The sequence below is a fragment of the Taurulus bubalis genome, assembly GCF_910589615.1.
Source record: "Taurulus bubalis genome assembly, chromosome: 4".
NCBI lineage: Eukaryota > Metazoa > Chordata > Actinopteri > Perciformes > Cottidae > Taurulus > Taurulus bubalis.
In genome coordinates, this window is record NC_136592.1 from 15,101,104 (window position 1) to 15,125,776 (window position 24,673).

A 24,673-nucleotide genomic window follows, 5' to 3' on the forward strand; every position below is an offset into this window, starting at 1 on the left:
CTGTCCACCTTCTAGGGGGCGGTAGAGAGTCATTTGTTAATACACAAAAATGACATCTATAGCAGATGGCCATTTTCACCAAGCCTGACAAGTGTGAAAATTGTGGTATGTTTTCGAGCACGGCAATTACCTCAAAAATGCGCTTGATGTTCAAAAATAAAAATCTGGAAAAAAATAATAAAAATCCTTAGAATTTTATTAGGCTCCTTCAGGACCGACGCTGTCGGTGCTCGGACTCTAATGAGAGACGCATCCACAGTGGATGTGACCTAGCATTTCGTGTTTGTAGCCTCCAGCCTGAACATGACAGGTCACTCTAGTGAGCTTTGATGTACTTGAGGTGTACATTGAGGTTAACTAAATAACCCCAAAAAACAATTGACATGCAATAAACATGGAGAGCACAGGGAAGTTTGCCTGGTTGATAATAAATCTTTGACTAGTTGAGACCGATATGTGGAATTGTGTCCCATCGATGGCTCAGTCAACATTGGGAAGGTTAACAGAAATGTAAGGTTTTAAACTCAAACCAGTAAAGTTGTTTAGTTGGCTTGAAAGGTAAATATGGATTGTAGGAGCCATCTGTATTTGATTGTGGTAGTGTGCACTTGATTGTGGTAGTTTATATATGGGGCACAGGTGTAACAGCCAGGTGGGTGGTGATGCATGGGTGACAGAGAGATCTCACGTTTTTTACCGCAAGCGCAACACTTCAGGAGACAAGGAATGTAACAAGTTGTATGATCATGAAATATAATTAAATGGGAACCTCACCCAACGATATACAAACGGCCTGGACTTTTATCTGAAAAAGCGAGTAAGAAACAGAAACTTCTCCCGTGCCCAGCCGAGTGACTGGACGAAGATCAGTCACTACATGAATTGTGTATGCATGACATTATGAGGCTGTGATCACAGCCCTAGTTTCCCTTCACTCACCTCAGGCAGTCTAAAAACCATGAAATGACTCACATTTGTCACTGAGACCCCTAAAATGCAAGGCAACCTCCCAGAAGTTTAACGAGTCACCTCAGAGACTTCTTGTAACACCTCCAGTAGCAATTCCCACATTAGGATCGCTTCTTTTTTCTTATAATATTGCTTGCAATTTTGTAATCCAAATGTTCTTATTTCTTACAATGTTCTTCTGATTTTAATCACACAGAAGGACACTGTAAATGTTGGTAAATTAGTTTAGAGTTGGGTAGTAATTCTGGAGAGATAAACCACAAACCTTACACGTGCATGATCTGTGCCATTCAATTTTTGGAGATCATTTATCTTGCCTTCCTTGAAGGCCAATTTTATATATATTGATGTAATGTGGTGTGTGAGAGGCTGGTTATAATGTATGAGGCAGGGTAATAGACAACATCAGTGAACTCTTGAGCCAGAATACAACACAACACAAATTCATTTGAAAAATAATGTAATGATTAGTTACTGGTACACATGTGAGCTTTACTTTCTGTTAGGAAAAACAGCTTCAGTGGCAGTACCACTGAATTTAACTAGATTTACATAATAGATAAATCAACAGCTTTAGAAAACTAACAAGTCAACAGGTTTAGAATATAGTTACAAAAATGGTAAATTTTCCCAAAAAGGCACGGGGATGTACAGTAGCACTTGTATCCCTCTTAGAGAATATTTGCATAACTGAATAAATACATCTGCTGCTCTTCAATATCAAACTGTGCCCCAGTGGAAGCACGGTCATCATGCAATTACAGCAGAGTGCAACATTGTGAATTAGTGGAAAAACATAGCATATAAATCTCTCTCTAGAAAATGTAAAGACCAAAGAATAAAGGTTATTTAGTACCATTAATCAAAAATGTGAATTGGAAATTTTCAAGCATACACAGTATTTATAATATTTGCCAAAAATGATATTTAACAACCACCGTAAATGAAACTATCCTAAATAATAAGTAAAATGTGCAATTAAAAGCATTTGGGAGAGCAGGTTCTGCACTCATACATCTATATAAAAAAACCCCACCTGAACTAGTTATTGCCAAAGAATCACAAGTTTATCTGAATATCATTGGATGGAAACTGGTCAATCAGATGTTGAGTCTGTCCAATGGTCTTATATTTAAAATAACTAAGGACTTTGATATTAAATGCTGTACTGTTATTTGACATGAGGATATTACACAGTGCTAGTTGCTCAACAATTGTAAAAAGTAAGAAAATGTGTCTTAAACCACTCTCTAGCTTAGGAAGTAGTAAACGTTCCAGACGGACTCTTTTAAGGGTCTCCAAATGACAAAGTCTTTGCAGCACACTGGAAGCTTAGTTCTCTGACTGCACCATGAAAACAAAAACATAACCATCACTGTCCTGACTGAAAGTACAGTAACTTCATAGTTTGTTTTCTTTTACATTATTCCTCTATGCATTATCTGGAACAAACAAGATGCTTTTACAAACATTATTGTTACTATTGCATTTCTGACACTTGTTATCCAGATGATTTATTGCTCATATTTCCTCCTGTGCTGCCTTAAAACTGTGTCACTTGTCAATAACCCATCGCTGTTTGGTTCACTGGGTCAGTGAAATTCACTACAACCAACTACACACTGATTTAAGTCAAAGCCCTTGTCTGTCCTTTTGCTTTCAAATATTTACCCATTCAGCAACTGTTTTTGTGAACTGTTTATCCTCAGTGCCTTACCAGAAGGCCTCTATATTAAGTTTAATAAACCTCCTTCAAAGAGAGAAGAGGAATTATCTACCACAGATTGAAGTCATCACAGCTCCACTTTGCCTTCTAAGCATTACCTTCTTTATGACAAAAAAATATATACCATAGGCCCTTTTCTCAGCTTCAAAAATAGAGTAAATCTATAAAATTCGACCCTGAAATCACACTATTTGCCACTTAAAGTGAAACCTCAACACAACCATGAAAATATGGGTACTATATGGGGAGCAAATAGCATTAAGTTTGTGCAAAAACAAAACAACAACGCTCCATTACATTCAACCAGGCCAGATCCTCTTCATTTTTACCACATAGTAAAATACTTGTTAGCAGTGTTATTTTCTGTTCCTCTTTCTAAAATAAAAACTATTACACCATCAATTACTTTTCCTGGAAGCTACAAAATAATTTGAGTATACTTGTTCATTTGAGTATACAGTGTTCATTGAAATGCATCATTGCTGCTGCAGTACAAACAGGACATTTCTAGTTTCAAGCACTACTATTTAGATTACCTTTTTTCAACAATTACAGTGGGGAAGTCTTACGGACCAATGAGGATTCAACAAAAGGACAACTAAACTGATGGCATTGCTACATACTTAGATGGTTACATTTCAATTATTGCTTTACAATGTGTATTGAATCACAGATAAATCGTGGAGAGGAAACTCTCAACTCAATATTAAAATCTCCAAAAGCCCTCTTTGTGTGGGTGATACAGTACTCTCATAGAAAACAAGAAAATAGATCTATTGTAAAAATGCTATAAGTAAGATGATCTCTTATCGTCAGAAGAGACCTCACAGTCACAACTCATTGGCCAATAAGAAGCATGTGCTTTAGTTCATTTGAATTCCTAAACTGTAATAGACAATGATGACTCAATCCTAAAGAGGAAGCTTCAGTTTAGAAATTACCTAAAATGTCAATGCAGCATCAGCGGTGTAAATTCTAGCTTATAAACAATAAAGAAATCAGAAGTCCAAATTTGTTATTTTTTCTATTTCTCATTTTCCTTCTTGGTATTTAAGAAAGAGGTAATAGAAAATAAGATGTTTAACTGTCACACAAACCTGTACTGAGCTCAGAAACGTGAGCCTTAAAGCCCCACATCTTCAGAGAGTGTCATTAGCAAGAGTCTCTGTGGAGAGCCAGATCCTCGCCCCGTTCAGAAATTTGCTAATGGGGGTCCCATAGCCACTGCGGCGACACAGGTTACCCATTGGGGTGAAAGGAAAGGAGGAAGTAAGGAAATCTGGAAGTGAAGGGGGGTCATGTGGGGAGCTGGCCTTAAAATACATCCTCCTTTGGCCAGAGAGGGGCCCACTTGAGCTGGGGCGTGGCATGCTGCCTGCACTGGGGCCCTTATACTGCCTGAGCTGGCTCTGCAGAATCTCAATTTCATCGACCAGTTGGGAGAGCTTGTGGAAGGCGATGATGGGACCTCCTTTGGAAATGCAGGCTTCAGGAACCCAGCGTAGAAAGAAGAGCTTCCAGAGAGCCAGGTGTGAGGGCATGAGCAGAGGAATCAGGAGGCCCTGCTGGTCAGCAGGTCGAGAGAACCAGTCTCTGAAGAAGCGCTCTGACGGGCTTTCGTCTCTCACAAGTGAGAAATCAGGCTTCAGCTCCGACACCAGAGAGCCCCGACGGGCCAGTGAAGAATCCTCTCCAACCTTCAGTCCATTGCGCAGAGATGCAGGCGTTCCTCGCAATGTGGAACTGTAGGTTTTCTAGTAGAGGAAAGACACAGTTTATCATATTTAGTGAGAATAGCCATTATCTCACCAAAGTTCACTCGGAGGTTCTCTTTTAGTGCATCTCCTCTTGCGTCATCAAATCCTCACGATCCTGACATTTACAACTTTAGAAAAAAACAATGATTTATTTTCTGTGTTTTGATTCACCGTGTGTTCTTTTTCTCAAGTTGCTGATTATAGAAAAACTAAATGTTGCCCATAAAATCCCTGCAGCAATGATCTAAACTGCTGACTGGATAGATAATTCATGTTAAACATTTACTTCATCAGATATTCTTCCGAAATTCAGCAAAATGCATGAAAATAAGGCTATGGTGTGGCGAGCACCTTCAATTAATTAGAAATCGCAATCAGAGAGGCAGATAGACTGCATCAACACTGATTCCTACCCAGCAAAAGAAAAGAAAAAACACAAATGCTGTTAAACTCTGAAAATTACTTAATAGCTTTTTTTAAGTCTTTTTTTAACCAATAACAAAAGAGAAAACAAGAGTGCGAAACTGTGTGTAGACGTATAATAAGTCCTTTTAGCACACTAAAACCGGGCCACATTACCGTAAAGAGAAAAGACTGGTAAAGGCCGTACGCCTTTAATTCAACATGGCTAAAAACCCTTAAACTAAGGTAGAAAGTCGACACTGAAATTCAAATGTTTGTTATGTATTAAAAGAAGGTAGTAAAAGAAGAAGGTAGTAAAAGAAGAGAACATACAGATGAAAGAAAGTTCTACTTCCACTACAATTAACTTGTAAAGTGTGTTATGTACCTTTGAGCGTCTGAAGGTTTTCACTTCGCCATTCTGAACGCAGGCCGCTGCTTTGCCCACATACGTGGGGTTGTTGAAGAGCGTTTGGTCTTTAGCAGAGAACTGCTGTGACCAGTCCCAAACCGGAGGGAAATACACAACCTGGTCTTCTCCTTGAGGGATTGCTTTATTCTTGGCAAAGTCCTGTAGAGTAAAGACAAGGTTATTTATACTCTGGGCGTTCTTCATAGTGTAGAGTAAAGCTTTTTGTAAGATATGCGATAAGATAAGATATTCCTTTACGAGTCCCGCAGTGGGGAAATTGCTTTGTACAGACTTGTGCTGACAATCCATGTAGGTAAACAAAAAAAAAACATACATTTTATTTTGTTACATTCCTGGGCCCTGTTCCTCGTAACTGGCTTACTGAGTTAGCCGGATATTTTTCAGGATAAGATGACGTAGATCAGGCTTTTCAGTTCCACGAAGCAAGTTTGGGGAAAAAAAAAAATTTCACCATAGCAACACATCCAAATCCTTTAACCTGCTCCAGCGCAGGCTAACTGAAATTCACTGGATAAGTTGGCCAATCCCACCGGACAAAAAAGGCAGCTCCCTTCCTCAGAGATGAAGAAGCGATATTAGTTATATTAGTTTTATAGGGAGAGAGTTCTTTGAGATCTCCAAAATTTTATAAGAAATAAGTTTATTTCTCGATTAAGAAACATTTAGATGTGTTGAAAGCACTCATAATTATATGACAGTGTTATTAGTACACCATACATATCATTATCGTAGAAAATTATTAAGGTGGACTCGTGATAAGAATAGAGAGAATCACGCACACAATTGTGAATTTCTGACGGTGTTAAGCTGCGTTCACAGCAAAAGCGTTGCTAATATTTGCAACACCTTTTATGTGAACGCAGCTTAGACTTTGCCATGATTATGCTCTTGAATTCCTCATATGCATTCATGATCATCTCCTGCTCGTCAGCGGAGAAAAAAAAAAAAGATTTGCCATGTTGTAGCGTTAGAAGATCATGGATTCGATGCTCGACGCTGCTCCCTTTTGAACTAGGACGGGCACATGCAATTATGACGTCTGGTTCGAATTAACGAGACTGTTTGAGCGCGGATCAGCCTTTGAGAAACTGAGATAGCCTGACGTCAATCATCGGGGTATTTTAAGCTGGATCGTAGGACATTTGATCGACTTAGTTGAACCACGTACGAGGAACGGGGCCCTCAACACAAGCGAAATGTGTTCTTATTTGCATGCATTACGTTGTTCTCTTTCCTGTCGATTATCTGTTACACAAAATTACAATATTTGACATGAGATAATACCACAAAAACATGCAAACACAGTTTAAACAATGTGTTAAAGTACTGTTTTTGCAAAAGTTTGTTCTCATTTATTTGATTTAAACGCATACATACATACATACATACATCTAAGATTTCCATGTACTATTAGTATATTTATTAACTCAACTAAATAAATGAATACACAATCAAACGTGTGTGTCTCTCTCACCATCAAGTGCTGAGTGCGCTGTTTGGGAGAATTGAAGAGGAAAGTACTGAAGAGTGGGATCCACATGCTATCACTCAGTACTGTCAGATAGGCCTCTGTGAACTCGAATGCTGCTGGGTACTGGTTCATCATCTGCCACACGCAGTCCAGGAACAGCATGAACAGTGGGGACTTGGCCGAGAGAACAGAGTAAAAAAAGTGTTTTGTCATTTCTATTAGTTCTGGGAGTGGGTAATTTACTGTCAGACAAATACCTCATCTTTGTCATTCTTCTTTAAGTGGTTGCATCTGTCCAAGAAGCGATGGCCAGCCATCACCCACTCCTTCTGCACCAAACTCTGAAAGCCAATGAGGCTGCGATAATGAGGGTCCAACATGAGCTGCACCAAGGAGGACACCACACAGTTCAGGTCGCCGTCTTCCTCTTCTGCACAGGTAGACAAAAGTGAAACCAAAAGCTTATAACAAGCAGTTTGCAAGGAAAGCACTTTCAACATCACTATAGCGCTGTTCAGACCTGGCGTTAATATGTGTCTTGGGTGATCTCATCAAAAGTGGACGGTTCTATATACGTCAGTTCACAACTGGCATTAGAACGCGTTTTCACATCCATCTTGAATGGCCACTTGTGATCGAATTTCACTTTCCTACTTTATACGTTGTTGTTGTTGTTGTTGTTACAGCAGGAGGCAGTAATGCAAATCAACAGTGCTCAATTGTGTTTGGGAGGCTTGTCGTGCTATATGCACACATCAGAAATCAGAACCATTTATTGCCATGAATATTCATGCTCCCATTTCTTGCACTCTGTTTATTGTTTAATGTTGTTTCATGTTATGCACCACCCGCCATGACAAAATCCCTTGTATGTGAAAATCTACAATAGATTAAATCTACAATAGAATAAAACATTAAAATAAACACACAGACAACAGATAACAGTACTTTAAGGTGACATGTAGGCGTAAAGTAAAGTGACAAGTGACAATTTACAAGTTTGCCTCGAGGAGACAGACTGCGGGAGGTTGTGCATGGCTTTTCCCAAATGGAGGGGTTCCATCTCGCTCACACACGCACGCATGTGGCCCTTCGATGTGGCCCAGGACACATTAAGAGTACGCACTGCTGAAAGAATATGGCAACATGCGGTCCAGGCGACCTCCGAACATTGTCTGAGTGATCCGATCTCAATGAGTCTTGGGTGCGCACTTGTAGAGCGGTCCATGTGTGATCGGATCACCTGTGACGCATGACGCATGTTAATGCCATGTCTAAACAGGGCCTCTGATGGCTATCATATGGTAAGATTCTAATTTGACCACAGTATTTAAATGTAATTTGGCTGGTTTGAAACATGTGTTTGAAGTCAAACACATCAATTACGGACAAAGACAATCAAAAGTTATAGTCTACCATCATGTACCATGTAGTTAAGTAAAGAATACAAAATATGCTGTTGCTCTGCGACTCACAGGCTTCACCTCAAAATAATATGGGCGACAAATGACTGATAAAGACGACTTACAAATGGAGAGTTTTACCTTGAAGAATGACTGAAGTGTTCTTTCCATCCAGGAGGTACACCATCTCAGCTGAGTGTTTCAGGAAAGCCCTTGAGTCACAAATGTGAATGGATTTTGAAAAACATGCAGTACTATTTTACAAGAAACCAGCTTACCACTCATAACTTGTGTAGTGTACAACAGTAAAACATTAATGTCTTGACAAAATATAGAGGTTATAATTTGTAAGTCTTTTTAGTGCTCGTTGGCCAGGGAAGCGGATGACAGTTGCTGCCCCATCACCAGACCATTGATTACAAAGCTGAATAATCATGCTGCAACTTGGCTTATAAAAGGACATACAATGTGCTTCAACAGATACAACATTAATAAATCTACTCAACAAGTTGAAAAGTAACATTTAGGATGTGTGCGTGCATCTTAAGTAAGTTATATTAATAACAATAATAATGTATTCATGCAGGTACGTTATGCTCCAGAGGGAACTATGAGGTCAACACAGACGTCGTCACATTTTAATTTGGTCTCTTTTAAACTTTATAAAGAGCTATCATGCAGTTTTGGGTTGTTTACATACCTGACGTACTCCAGCCATCGTGTGTTTTCAATAGATGAGAGCCACCTCTCCTCCGACTCCTCAAAAGGATCTGCACAGTCAAAACAGTCAAATACTTGTATTCCTACAACACTACATACACACATGTGGAGAATGCCTTTTTATTTCCACTTGAAAGAAATGTGCATTGAGATAGATTTCACACAAAAGTTATGTGGATACTTGCTGTGGTTATCTACAGTTACTGTTGAAGGTGGAAATTAGGTTCACCTATGACACAGATCTGCCTGATTTTAATGAAGGCACTCTGGATGTCCTGGATGTTAGGCAGACACTTGTCTAGATCTGACTTGATGACTTCACTGCGCTGTGGGTGGCTTTTTGTGATAGCAGAGAAGACCCTACAAGAACAAAAGACAGAACTCTATGACGGAGGGCTTAAAACAGCTGTATATTTGGAACAGTGACATAATCAGCTTTATTACCAAAACTGTACAAAACAAAATACATGTTTAGATTTATATTAAATTAAGACAAATCAAACATTTTCTCATTCCACTGCTGCAGTTGAAAACCGGTTGGCTGCTATTGCCTTCCAGTCTAATAGAGAGAGTAGAAAAACACATTTAATAAATGTTTTAGTCTTCATAAAGTAGAGGAGTTTGGTGTACTTTTGATCAATCCTCCTCTGCTGCAATGGATCACCTATGCCGGCCATGCGGACAAGAGCACTTCCATTTGGGTGATTCCAGCACCAGAGCTACAAGGAAGAATGGAAATAAATCAACGGGCAAATAAAAGGGACGCTCTGATCAATCAAAGATTACAAATTACTCCATTGGTGTTCCATGAATGTGCTTATAAAAAACATTCAAGGACTAATTATATATAACCGACAGGGATAAATTGAGTATTTCCAAGTGAAGCCTGAAAACCAGACCGTTAATGGAGATATTAGAAAACTCACAGGGATGCGCTGATTCATGAAGTATATGGAGTGCTTCTTTAGATCCTGATCTGCCAGTGAAACTGGGACCACAATGTGCTCTGGAAGACTAAAAAGAAAATTTAGAGAAAGACTGCCGTTACACAGGAATCAATCACAAGACACCAGTTAAATATATCTTAGGACAATATAGTATCTTTAGCAGTGAGATTTTTGTGACCGAGGGAAAACTGAATCAGAGTGTACCGCAAGTATTGTTTTATGAGGGTTTAGTGCAGGGTACTATTATGCACTTTTGAGGCTTTTCTTATATTCCACATAAAACACTGTACAATCCTTACTTTGAAACCCACCATGATGTCACCACTGAACTCAGATGAATAGCACATATTGTCCAAAATAGACTTGCATGTTACACTGAGACGTTCCCTTGAGTGTTCTCACGTCAATCATGAAGCAAGGAAAAAAGCCTCCAGTGTAAATATACCGTCTTGCCAAAACATATCAGGTACGAGTAGAGGGCGAATAATCAGTGACTGTAACAACAAAGACTAAGTGAAGGAGCTACAGACTCAATCTGCCTCTAACACCCAGAATAAAGAACAAACAACGCAAGCTGAAAACCTTGGTGAGATGGCATAGCTCTCGTTGATGGAGCACACTCTCCACTCCAATGCCCCTGTTCTCTTGATCTCCCGATCCCAGTCTGATGGACGGTCAAAAATAGGAGTCCGTAATCCTCCTCGAGGGGTGGCACCATTGACTCGCTGACCTGGAAATACATATATACTTTGAGAACATTCCTGGGGCAGAAACATTTAATAATATAATCAACAATATATGTGGATTGACCTCAAGATCACACTTTAAAAAGCATTGTATGCCTTTTGAAAGCAATAAAAGAAATATGGCATGCTAAATACATACCTTTAGACTCATGGTACCGCCGCCCTTGATACTCAAAGCCAAACAGCAGTGGAAGATCAGCTGGATGGGAATAGTGGGCAATAGCAAGGCAAACCTAGAATAAAAAGAAAAGTGCACGCTGTACAATACAACAAGTACAGCTGAATGGAGGAAATCAATTAAAACATTATCAAAGTAGATTAGGTCTCATCAAAACCATTCAGCGTCAAAACTCAGGTACACTCGGAGTGCCAACAGCATGAGGCATATTTTTTTAAACAAACAAAACACAAGAACAAGTAAAACCTGGGAAAGCAAATGTTTAACTGACACCCAACTGCTCTGGGTTTATAGGACTGAATCTCCCTGTGGCTCCACAAATCACACAAAGCCATCCATTCAGTAGTAAAGCAGTGAATAACATGAGCACACTGAAAAAGTGTGTGTTCATCCATCTGTGTGTGTGTGTGTGTGTGTAGACGAGGCTGCTCCAAACTCTGTAATTTCCAATGGCAAAATAAGCTGTTATAGGGTGGATTAATTCCATATGTCAAAGAAAAAAAGAACAGAGCCCCATTTTAGGGTCACAATGTAATTACATACATGGTGTCCATAAATAAACTCACAAGTAGTGAGGGAAGGCAGACTCATTTATGTTTTGAGTGCTCTATAACCCTAACCCCCATCACCCTTGCAGATTCTGTGGTAGCAGCAGAGTACAAAAATTAGGGTAAATACTTAATTTTGAAATAACTTGCATAGAGACGTGTAATGCTGCTCATAAGACTTTTCAATGCACTGCCATACTGTATGCTCTTGTTCGCTAAATGTGCTACATGCATGTGCTGTGGAGCTCCAGGTCCTCCAAAACTGACACAAAAACTGCTCCCAGATGACATGAGGAGATCAGACATGTAGCTATGTAGATTCACATCCATGTCATTGGCACGCTGTAAACTTGATATACAGCTGTCTAACTCTTGTAGGTCAGGTAGTGAGGCTGCAGGGAGCCCAGAGCTCCTGAAAACCTTTGTGCACATAATTCACAAATACATTTATTTCCTGGACTTCAACAACTCCAGATACCACAATGTTTGAACACATCATCCGTGTTTACATAGCCTGAGTCTTGAGAATGTTTATTTTGTTACTGTTGGCTGTGTTTTGAGTTGTTTAGTACACCTATCAAGCGATCACATGTTAAAAGGTTCCGTCCAAGGTGCCAACTTTGTGGTTTACATAAAAAATGTAAAACAAAGGGCTTGAAGGTTTTGGCAAATTCACTCAAAGCCTGAATTGCTTAACTCACAACATAACTGACAAATTTACATATAATCTTACATCAATTGCTACTATAAAAATGACACTCACTTACAGGTCTCTATATTGAACATCTGTTCATGTAATCTCTCTGTGCAGGAGATGAGTCAGAGTCACGCTGGAAGTTGTTCCTACAATAAGGATCAGTCTCAGTGCCTTGAATGAGCATTGTTCTCTTCGTCGCTTATTCATCGTTTGGCTAATATCCAGATAGAGAGCATATCAAAGTTTGTATGATATAAATATATAAATATCCTTGCTGAGGAAGTGGTCACAGCACTGACAGAGTGCGAGTATGAAGTGAGCTCACACAGTCAGGAAAGAAAGAGTTTGGCCACCAACAAGTAAACGTGAAGTAGACAAGGAGAACTGAGAAAGGGGGAATGAATGGTTAATACTGAGCAATAGAGGCATTAAAGCTGGGCTCAGCAACATTGGAGAAACCAGCAATAATCTAGAAGGTATCTAGCTGCACTAGCTTAAAAAAATTCACAAAATCCAGCAAGAAAGTCACCACGATGGCAAAACTGAGACCACCCTCCAAAACCACTCCCCTGAAATTATAACAATGAACATATCTAAATGAACCTAAAGAACAAGCATGGCTATATTACAGACCTGCGACAGCCAAAGATACCTTCATTTTTTTTTTTTAAACCAGAGCAATTGATTTATGGATTGCTATTGGGCTGCTGCTGTTGTTAACTATACAAATTACAAATAAAATAAATAATGTTTCTAAAATGCTTTTTGCAGCTTTAAGAGTTAGAGCCACAATGTGTTGAAACTTCATGTGACACTTTCAAATTACTGTGAAGGCAAGATCACTATGAAATTATTGGATTTGATATGAAACAAAAGTAGCATCACTCACCTTTTTCGCACCCTCAGGCCCAGCTTCATGAAAGCAGAATCTTATGATGCGCAAGTCTTTGCAATAGAGGATGACCTCTGTCGGGTTGAACTTCAGCTTCTGGTTTGACCCCAATACTTTCTTCTTCCCCTTTGTATCATTTACTGAGAGGAACAAACACAGAATATGACTCAACTTCCTCCAATGCAGATGTCAATGCAAGATTTAATTTTAAGGCATCCTCTGTGGTCACAACAACGTCAACACCAAAACACTAAACGGATATCTCTGCCAATGCTGAATAGTTGTCTTAAGATATTTTAACAGTTTGAAAGTTGTGGCAATTTATAGACCCCCAGCAGCAGGAACGTGGCAACCAATTACATAAATACTGTACAGCAAATCAAAAACAAATGGGTTCAGCTTATGGGCTCAACCAAATATTGAATGTTCAATTTATCCAACAATGTATTACACATTAAATAAAGGAAAAGTGCTGCACTTGTGTAGAACAGTATAAATGACCTTGACCTAAACATATGCCATTACGGATCACGTTTTAATTTCAGGTGCAAATGGGGCCTTAGGGAAATTATCATGCATCATTATGATTTATTAGTATGAATACGAAGCTAAATAGCATTTGGGATATTGACTGTTGGGGCATTGAGACCATTGACTACCCAAATGATGTGAAAGCACATGCAGTCCATATTACTTTTCAGTAGAATCAAAACATACTGATTTGATTGATATTACCCATCACTAGGGCCTGCTGTCATTGTTATAAATCCCATAATGATAAAGATAACACGCTGGGTAGAACAAAGCCTAGTGCTTCATCGCTGTAACACAACAAACATTGCTCTGGGCAGTTGCCCTTGCAGTGTCAGCAATCCACAGCAATGAGATATATAAACAAGTCTAATCCCAGCCAGGCTGCACTGCCACTAAACGCTGCCTTAGCTGTGACATCACTTGTTATCAGATTTCGGACCAGGAAAGAGACCGACAAACAAAACCAGGCAACCAAGCTGTCAAAGACAAATGAGGGGCACATCTACCTTGAATTTAGATTTTAGTTCACTCTGGTAAAATGACAACTTTAGGATGCTAACCGTTTGTTCTGAAACAGCCAATTGAGTAAGAGATTAAACATCTCCTGAATACACTTAAAAAATGCAAACATTAGCTTTTGTTTCTTTAATACCATTCGTAAAATGAATAGTTTAGGGTTATCTGGATACTGAAAAAGTTGGGCTCTGGTAATACAAATTCCACATGTGGAAGTCCGTAGGTGTGTGTCTGCCATGACAATAGCAAACCTGCAGAAGACAAAAGAAAAAAGTACGGTTTGCCACAAATGTTATGTTACACCAGATGTACCTGTCACTACTTGCTCCAGACAGGTCAGGGGGATGTCGTGTTCTCCAAGCAGGAGGTGGGACAAATGGGACTTCTGTAGTTAAGGCAAGCAACAACAAATAGTATGAGTGACATCCTGGAGACATTATTACACCCAAAACTAACCAAAATAATAATATGATATAATAGCAATGATCAAGTTCCATTTTTGTATTATGGCAACAATCTGCCACATAGCTGGAAATGACGTCTGTTCTCTCACTTCTTGTGCGTTATAACTGACAATGTAGTACAGGAAAGTACACACGTTTTCCTTCCTCCTCACTAGCTGCACTGCACATACAATCATGGCTGTAGAAATGCAAGTATTTAAGGTGTTCCGCAGTTGACACTTTGAAGCAGTGTATATGAGGACGTTAAAAAAAAAAGAAAAGTGGTTTGGACTTGTCAAACATGACAGAAATCAAACCAACAACCTTTTTAATACTTTTAAGAATGACTAAATATTCAAAACAACACATTTGAATGCTTTAAAAATCAGACCTGTTTAGAATGGGCTTCTGAAGGAATGAAGGAGACCTTAAAGTTGGTGCAGATCAACTTCCCCCAAAGGTCATCCTGGCTGCTTTCCGCACTGATGCATTTCCTCACAAAGTTCACCTCATTAACTACTATCTCCCCTGGGGACAAACACATGAGAAAAAAGATGCAAAGGCAAAACCTACAGTCACCACAACACGGTTCAAGGAAGAATACATAAAGTGAAGATAACAAAGTAAATAGGATTAATTGGCTTGGCTTTGACTTTCTGAACATGCCAGTAACTGGCTATTTAGGATTTTATAGTCATTTATAAATAAATAATAATAATTTATGAATAAATTACATCCCACTGGTATCCAATGAATACCAATGTGTATAAATATGTAAAAATATCTAATGTTTTCAGAAAAAAAAAAACTTGTTCAACTTGTTGTAAAAGTATCTTTAACTTACGAACATATTGCTTTGCAATAAAACCCGCTAAACATTCAGGTTAAACTACATGAATTTTTACATCCTTTGATGTCGTTACATTTATTTCCTCAAGTTTGAAACTTTTGTGATTAGTTTCTTTCTTACAGGAATTGTCCTTCTCCATCTACTTCCTTCCACCCCTTTTCATACAACTAAAATGTTGGCGAATTGATCTTACTATTCTTAAAGCTAACATAAAAATGTACATTATACATCACTTATGAAACTAACTGCCCAGTGCAAAACAAAGGATTTCAACATGTCAGTGATATACCATGTGATTCTCCAAAAGCATAGCAGACACTGTACAACATAATTTTCTCTCGACATAAACAGATATAAAACCAAACAGGAGGCTGAGGTCACGTATCTCATCCCCAATGTGTTTCTGTAAGAGCAGCATGTTTGTGAAGGGCTGTGTTGCAAAATCAAAGAGTTAAATGATTTTAAAAAGCTGAAGCTACTTAACTTTGTTGGGCAGGGAAAACTATCTCTTAACATGTCACTAACACTTTGATCACTTTGGACACTTTATATTGCACCAGATGAGTGCAATCAAATACATTTAACTACTTTTATATACTTTTTATTCCATCTGTATATTTAATTTCATTGCTACTGTATTGTTCTCTTTCCTGTTTTTTTACTACTGTTTATTGTTATTTTATTTATATTACTTGATTGTTTTTACTATGTGTCTCTCTTGTATGCAAGGCTGCTGTAAACCTGCAATTTCACCACTGCGGGACTAATAAAGGATTATCTTAAACAATAATCCTGCTAAATGTTGTCCCAGGGATTCTCAAAAGAGAGCTGGGGCAGCATGGTTGAGTCCTACAGACGGAGACACATCAAAGGACTGCCTCAAAGCAGCTAGTAACAAATGCACAGGAAGTTAAAAACACGTAGACTCGTCATGAAACATGTCCGGCTCCAAAATCAAGATGGGAGACGACAACCCCTAAGTGATAAATGCTGCCTGTGAATAGAAAGTCGGTTTTACCAAGCATTTAGTACTCAATTAAAATTCTTGTTGAGTTCTCGCACTTTCATGGAAGACATCACTGTATATTTACTCCAAATCACACGCAACGTGACAAATATGCCTGGGGTGTGTCGAGCCACTCCCATCAGGCTCCCAAATCAACTGCTCAGACCAAACCAGAATAAACCTTTGAAATTAAGACTTTCCTGCTGCTCCAGTTAGTGAACTATCTACACTTAAGACTTTGGTTCTCAGTCTTGGTGTCAAGTGAAGGACTATATATTTAAAATCCACTTTTATGATAGTTTTAAAATAGTTCTTTCCAATAAAAATGTTAACTTCCCACAACTAAGAGGATGAAACGCCACAGGAACAGAGAGGAACTGGGCTGCAAAGGGCAGAACTGAGTTGTAGCCCTAAGAGTTATGCTGACAGAACAATAATCTTAGTTATGCATTAAGCAATAAGTAAAAGCGTTTTTTGTGATGCCAACTAGTCTTAGGATCATGCAGAAAATAAACTTACCTTGAAGTAACTTGGGTTCCAACTTTTTAATAGGTGGTTCAATAGTTTTCTTCGAATCAGTCTAGAGAAAATGCACAAGTCATAAGTTAGTTAAACATGACGTTTTTTCGATGGTTGATGAATAATGACAATAATGTGCCATTACAAGGCGGAAGGGCTAGAAGATTAGCACTCGCACTCACCGTGTGTGACCTTGCGCTGTAAACTAAGCATGAAATATAAATTGCTTCTGTAGAAATAGAGACTTGTTATAGGAATTGCAGATTCCCCTCAGATGCATAGTTGATGAACATCTTGACAGCTTTCATGCTCGGTTTTGTTGAATTAATGTTCCATAAACAGGTGCAACATGCTGTAAGCGATGATAAGCCTGGGGCAAGCCGTTTAGAGAACTAGATTGAAAACAAAGACACACAGCAGTCAACTAATGCTATTAATAGTGTAACCTCCAAATGCTGCTTATGAGGCTTGAGTGCTGACATTTAACTCAAGGTGTTTGGGATGGAAGTGCAGTAGTCATAGCATTTTCTGCACTTGGGTTTATAAAAAAGGGCTGCATTTTCTATCCAGTGAGTCAGCTGTGGCTGTATGGATGTAATCAAACTAAAAGTTCACAAACAATCCAATTAAAAACCAATGTGCTGGAGTACACAGCCAAAACAAAACCTACCCAAATACAAGGACTGCATTACACATGAAAAATAAATATTAAATGGCCAGAGCCTATTTTGTTAAATAAGCAAAGGGCTGAAATTTACATGAATTGCATCCCCTCAGAGTGTAGAAGTAACTAATTAAAACTGAATCCGTGTCATGTGCATCACTGATACTCTCTGATAAATGTGCAATCACTGCAAAGTGCATTTAATCCTAGATAAACACGTTCAGTAAACTATTAACGGCGTTAATTATTTTTTAAATGCTTTTTTTTTGTGCATCGGGAGTTGCTTATCACTGCCACACACAGGTGCTGCACTTTAAATCTCTCCCAGATGGCGTAGTTCAGACCTGGGCATCCCAGTCTGGCCCGCGTGAGGTCAATCAAAAAAGAAAAATAAATAAATAAGATGCACGCCATAAATGCAATACAACGGCAGTGCTTTTACTTTTAAGGCGATTTACGTATGCGTGCGCGCTTCCACAGCCTCAGCGACCGGCTTGTTGCCAACAGACTGACGGGAAAGCACGTCTTGTTGTGCAGTTTCTGTGCTCCGCGAGCAGCGGGTGCTGCCGCGAGCCGCTTCGCCTCACAGAGCATTAATCGCGCATGCGCAAAGCTACAGCTGACATACAGCTGTCTTTCACATCTCCACCTCATTCAACCAGACTTCAGTGCACTTGTTCAAGCCAAAACAGACTGGACTTTTCTCACTGAGTAAGAAAAACTGAACTGAACAACATCAAAAGCACGTATTGCTTTTGTGTAAAGTTAATCAATTGCTGGTCTTTAACATACATCTTTGAAATGTAAGCAACAAACTGAACATGACAAAAGAAGGAGTGGCTTGACCCTCACAGGGACCCTTACTACTGAACAGACTGTTTATGTTGTTCCCTACAACATCTGAAAATAAATACAATATTTAATTGAATGACCAGTCATATAGAAGCATTGAAGAAATAAAATACATCTTCTTTTTCTTCCCTAGCATATATTTTTGATTTATATACTGTTGTTAACTTGCTGTTGCTCCAAAGTGCCTGTTATATTGTTCTGATAACATTACTTTAAAATAAAAGCGCGCAATACCCTAAGACAATATGGACAATATAAATATAAGACAATATAATACAAGACAATATGATAATTGTATGCTACAATACATTATTTGATGCCGTTTATTTTTTTACATAATGGCAAAAGAAAAGTATTATATACATGCAAAACACTTCCAACCCCTAGTCTTGACCTTGCCAGTACAAACACCTATTAGTTTGGGCTGTTGCACCAAGTAAGCAAACGCTTTGACTGGCTGTCTAGATAAGTGCATAATACACCTGTAGGCTAGCACGTAGCCCATAACCACACATTGGACGTCAAAGTGTAGTTGGGTACGTAATCTCCTTTTAAAGACGGTACTTTTAAAAAGTGGCACAACAAAACACTTCTGCATTTTGCGGCGGTGCAACGTTTCAAAACTCATACAACCATGTTTTTAGTGGGGGTTTTTAATGCAGCATATAGATTGAACGTTCCTTTAGCGACAACGTCATCCTAAATTAATTAAACTCCATGAAAACTAAACGTTGCGATCAGTCACAAACAAGCACACACATACCTGTAGGGGAGGAAGATAACACTTGAAAGTTGGTTTCATGGGTTTGACAGAAAACATTGTTGATGTCCGCTCTCTCGGCGAGGTTCCTAAGACTGGCGGAAAAAAACAACAACCCAAAAGGCGCCTTCAGTGAAGTTACGGTCCTTAGCTGAGTAAATCCGACAAGTCCGTGTGTGAAATATTCATCGGGACAGCCTGGGCCAGCGACGGCTCTCCTCCATTACGACGAGCGGTTCGGTAGCAGGTCACGCGAGCGGGTTGAACAGTTGACAGAAGTTACCAGAGAGTCGTCCGTTAGCTCGGTTAGCTGGCGAGCAGGAAGTACTGTGTGAAGTTTAGAAACGAGATAAAAACGATGGAAAAAAAATCATTCAGAGGCACCCGTTGTGTGTCCACGTTTCCTTTACACCTGTTACGCTGTTATTTACCCTCAGTTACTTCCTGAATGTCTCACTAATTCAGCCAAACGCAGTCCCTGTTGCCGTGAAGGACTTAACGGCCATGTTCATGAGAAGCCGAGGTGCAGCCCTACTTCCGGGCTGCGCTGCTGAGCTGTACGTGTCCCGAGCCTGTCATCAAACTTTCTCTAAAGATGAACAGGACACCGGGGTACTCTGTACGTACCCGAAACCAAATTACTTTCTACGACTGCACGTTGTAGTAAATATCGATAACCTTGTCATTTGATGTAACTATAAAAGACAGATGATTTTGTTCGCATTGATCAAGAACACCACCAATGGACTACAACTCCCATGAGACGTTGACAGTTTACGGGTCAGGGTTTTTATTTTTTTGCTATAACATTGTTACACAAATATACAAACTATTGTTGTAACGTCAAATTCGCATTCATAACGCTTCATTGTGCATTTCATTTTAATACAATTGATATGAATCAAATACAATCCACGGTAATAGGGGTATAGGTGTCCAACTAACTGGCCCTAATAAACCAACAATTACAACAGAGCCATACAAAAATGAAGTGTGCATGACACAAAGTTGATCTATTTATCTTTCTATCAATCTATCCTCTTCTTTTGAATGACATTAGTGCCTCTAACTGCTAGAGACACCTTTTGTGTTCACTTTATGCTGACAGGCCAAAAATATCAGCTCATTATTAGAAACAGGATGTTTTAGGTTAAACGTCCACCAGACATACATTACTTCAGGAGATTATATACACAGGATGGCGCTATTGGTTAATTCCGGGAGCATTTGGTCTGCAAATATATTCTGCAAAATTTTCGTCATGATCATTGAAAAACATTTCAAACATTTGCATTAACGTTTATGCATAACTGCTTCGTACATTTCAATCATCTAGTATAATAAAACAGTAGATTGGATAATAGTGCAACTTCATGTTAAATTTAACTTGCAAGGTAGAAATCATATTTTTTTTCCATTTCATGTTGTGTTTAGTAACACAATGAGGAAACACTCACGCAGTTGATCTCCTCCTGATGAGGTAATTAGGAGCAGGTGTGCAGGCAGAGGATGGTGCTTTGGTGGACAGATGGGGAACATCTAAAACATGAGAACAAAATCAACATGGGCAGGGCTGGGTCAGGGGATACGCCGTGTCTCGTCTATCATAGGCTCATGGCCAGTGACTCATTACATGCACACGCCTACTCTTTTCTGTGAGATTGCAATTAAACCATCAGTTCATTACACGATTTGGTGAATCAGCCAGCTGGCTATTTAGCTAAATAGCTTGCTAATTCAATTTTGTCTACATTAATTTAGCCGTACTTTATGTTTTCAATTACTGTTAATGACAGCTGCTATTTTTAATTAGCTTATGCTGATACTGTAAATCATTAATGCTCATCGTGTTAATCACTAATGCTGATCAATGCTGGCTAATATTATGATTATGGTTAGGTAGGAGTGTTGTAAATGGACTGTTCTGATGACAAAATACAGTATCAAAATTATAAACATTATGTGTGCAGCATAAGCCATCCATTGGTTATTTAAAAGGGTGCCGGCTACTCTTCGGATATTTCTCGCTCCACAGTCTGAGAAACAATCTTAGACAATTGAACAGTTGTAAACATTAACATTCAAGATGTGTCCCGGTGTTTTCTGGTGAGGGACACTGTCACCAAATACACTTGCCTCCAGAGCATCATCCGATACCAAAATCTAATTGCAATAGGCGGGTTTCCACCAGAGAGCAGTAGCTATGCATAATTACAACACAAACCATATAATTCAAATACTTTGCACTAACATGTCAAGATTTGGCCCTGAATCCATTAACAACACGATTACATATCAGCATTTCCAGCATAAAACAACTATTTTCTAGTGGAGTAATGCCATCCTGAGGAGAATGAAGTCGCTCTTCTTCTCTGTGCTTTGTTTAGATAGCCGGGCCAGCAACGCGCGCCTTCCAGTGCATGTTAGTGCAGCTGTGCCCGCTGGTTAGCTTACAGCTAAAACGTTGAACTACGCTCAATAAAAGCAAACAACAACAATCTTTAAATGGTTTAAAGTGCTATTACATTTTCAGCCTTGTCCTATAATGGCCACTGGGTGGTGACAAAATACTGCACCAACAATTTCCCCAAAGCTCCATGACGTATACATTTTTTTCATTATAACAGCTCTCTTGGTTTGCTCGTATTACTTGCCAAATTGTTTTCCCGTCTATCACTATTTGAAAAAACAATTAACAGTTACGGTCAGATGACCAATACTGGGCAGTAACATTTAGATCTTTACAAGTGAGTCCTAATTATGTTCTGGTGAGTCATTCACATTGTTTTTATATTTATTTATAGTATACTTATCTTATATGTAAAAGTACAATTTAAAAAGTACATTTAGAATAAGAATATCACTGAGATCGGACTTCAGGACACACACACACACACACACACACACACACACACACACACACACACACACACACACACACACACACACACTACTGCCTACAGAGGCAGCCTGTTAGACAGGTTACACCCAGAGAGTGGCCTCACCGCCCAACATCATTTCAAGGCGAGCCTCAGTCTGGTTGGAAACTGGTTGTGAGAAGTGGATTCTAGTGCCACCACCCATGCACTTTAAAAGAGTTTTCCTTTGAGTTGCATTTTGATTTGTCTCAGGAGGGGTGCGACTGAATTACTGTACACAAATTGTGGGCGAAAAAAGTAATTTATTAAAAGATACATTTAAGTCAGATAGGAAAGGACCTTCAAAGGACATGAACTTGATACCAATGAAACAGAGACACAGAGTCACTTGAATCATTTCATCTGTGTATGAAAGTAAAATGATTGAATCATGTGATGGCTCCACAAACGAGCATCAATACTGCAAATTGAATGAAATTATCAGTTTCATCTTAACATAACTCTCTTTGGTTCCTGCTTAACCTGACAGAAGCTAAAAGGCTTAATTGCTAAGTTACATTTTAAAGCACACAAGAAAGTCATGCGCTGATAGATTTTACATTGTTACAAATGTCAAGGTGATCAATGTGCTTCATGATGTACTGGAGCTGACAGAGTTCAGGTTGGATTGCGTTTGAGTCCGTCGTTGGGAAGTCCTACAGCTGCGCATGCCCAGTTGTTTCTCTCCCAGCACCTAATGAATATTGATGCTTGTTCCGCGTGCAGCGTCGTTTGATTGGACCTTCGGGCTCCGTTTCGTGTGTTGTGTTTTCAGAGCCGAGCTTTGAGGGCACTGCTCCCTCCGTAAATGACCGTCTAGCCGTGTGTTCGAGCACTGCGCCGCTGCTGTCAGCGTAGGACTCGGATCTGTCTGCACAATGGACGGAGGGCACCGCTGAGGATCCATGCATCCATGCTGTTTGGAGTTTACCGGGAATATCTTCTTTTAACTTGGGTTTTGTCCTCTGGCTTTAGGTTTAACAATTAGAGAGTTTTTTTTAAAACTGAACTTCACTGAGGTTTGTACAACAAACGTTACTGGATCACGGAGCATACGACCGAGAAGACTGCGACTGTTGTTTTGAACACAGAGGATGGTGAGTTATATTTACACTGACTCATGTTTTAAGATCAGATCATCCTTTAGTTAATCCACAGCGGGGACGTTTTCAATTTATATATCGTTTAATTGTATACAGTGTTACTGATACTTCCTTTATGGCCCAGTTGCCATAAAGAAACAGACGTGTAATCGATGTATAATCAATTTAAGTCCCACAAATTAAACTGTGTTTTTTGAATAATGTCGGTTTTGTCATGGTTATCTCTTCACACTATAAACTAAATCAAAAATGATAACCAACTCCAGTTTCTGTTATTTTACTTGGCATATTATTTTATTGTTGAGAAAAGCTATCTAGGTGTTATTTGTTGGTATTTCTTTAACTGTTTATGGTACATTGTTTTGGTTTCATTCCCATTTTGATCATCAATCCACAATCAGTAAGTCACCTGTCTGTCTTTGACTCTCCTCATCTGTCATAGACCTTTTATGGGCTACAGTCAAAGTAGACAAACCACAGACGGCACTAACCCACAGCTGTAGAATTAAACTTATGTGAGTGACACCCAGAGAGGGTGCAATGTCACTTAAAAACATTTGTCATTAGGCGCAGCCTTTCCTTTAAAACTGGTTAGTCTTGGAAGGAGAGGCAGCTGGGGAGTGTGTCAGATGGTGCAGGTATTGCATGTGTGCAGCATTGTTGTTGTGTGCGTGTGTGTGTGTGTGCGTGTACATTACATGGAGACAGGTTTTTCCTGGTTACTGAATGCCATCCCTGGAGCAGACACGCCTAGAGCTAAGTTATGGAGGAGTTCGTGTGGCCTCATTGTTGTGTTTTGGCATCAATTCCTCAAGCTACTGTCTTCTGCAGCATAACTCCCACTTTGGCTGATGAACATATTAATACAGCTGTGATGCAGATTTTTAGCACATATTAATGTGTCTTTGACAATATGGCTGCTTCTTTGTTTTAACTAAACACACAAGTTTGTTTTGGGCCTAAAATTTGCCTTCAGGAATATAAAGAAACATTTGTTTGTATCTTAGTCTCCATCATTGCAGCTCCATAACTGTTGCTTTGTTCACATACACACAAGCAATGTCTATTCAAAACAGGTAGGACTAAAACCTGTTAGCATTCTGCTATCCAAAGTGGTGTATTGAACCCGTAGGTCAGGTTGCCTGGAGACCAAAAAAAAGGACAAAGGTTGCATAATATGCAGTCAGCATAACAGAGCTTTTGCTCTTGAGCTGAGACGTAATGCATTACTGCAACATTCCTGCTTTAATTCTGCTTTTGTGGAGTTATTATTGTATTTTGTGGAGTGAAAGAGCAGTCGGTACAGTTGTTATCTTCTTGTTAGGTAAATTAAAACACTCTTCAGCTATGACATGAATAGAGCGGTTTCAAGAATGGCTTTTAAGATGTGGTCAAAACACCTATTGTTGGATTCTTTTTTCAAACAAAGAGCGTATCATCAGTTAAAGAGAGTACATTAGCTGTAATGTGGAGAGCAGAAGAGAGTCTGGTTGTCAGCCTAACTGTCTAGAATAGCAGACAGCAGCATCGCTCACTGGTTCTTTCTCTGCCAGATGCTGAATAGCAAGTCGGTATGACAACAGATGGTTTGCATTAGTTTCTCCTACAGGGAGGTGCGT

The 24,673-nt window shown here is 39.2% G+C and overlaps 1 protein-coding gene across 1 annotated transcript; it reads right to left on the minus strand.

Moving 5' to 3' along the window:
• Positions 1–1,418: 1,418 nt before the first annotated feature.
• mtmr10 (myotubularin related protein 10) lies at positions 1,419–19,093 on the minus strand (the record flags this gene model as incomplete). The annotated part of the gene is made up of 16 exons (XM_079217334.1): positions 1,419–4,449; positions 5,243–5,425; positions 6,762–6,893; positions 7,016–7,188; positions 8,303–8,373; positions 8,862–8,931; positions 9,111–9,241; positions 9,512–9,600; positions 9,808–9,895; positions 10,411–10,558; positions 10,714–10,807; positions 12,887–13,029; positions 14,252–14,324; positions 14,774–14,910; positions 16,758–16,818; positions 19,037–19,093. 16 exons carry the CDS (start codon positions 19,091–19,093, stop codon positions 3,835–3,837), a joined length of 2,265 nt encoding a protein of 754 aa, XP_079073460.1. The 3' UTR covers positions 1,419–3,834.
• Positions 19,094–24,673: the final 5,580 nt, after the last annotated feature.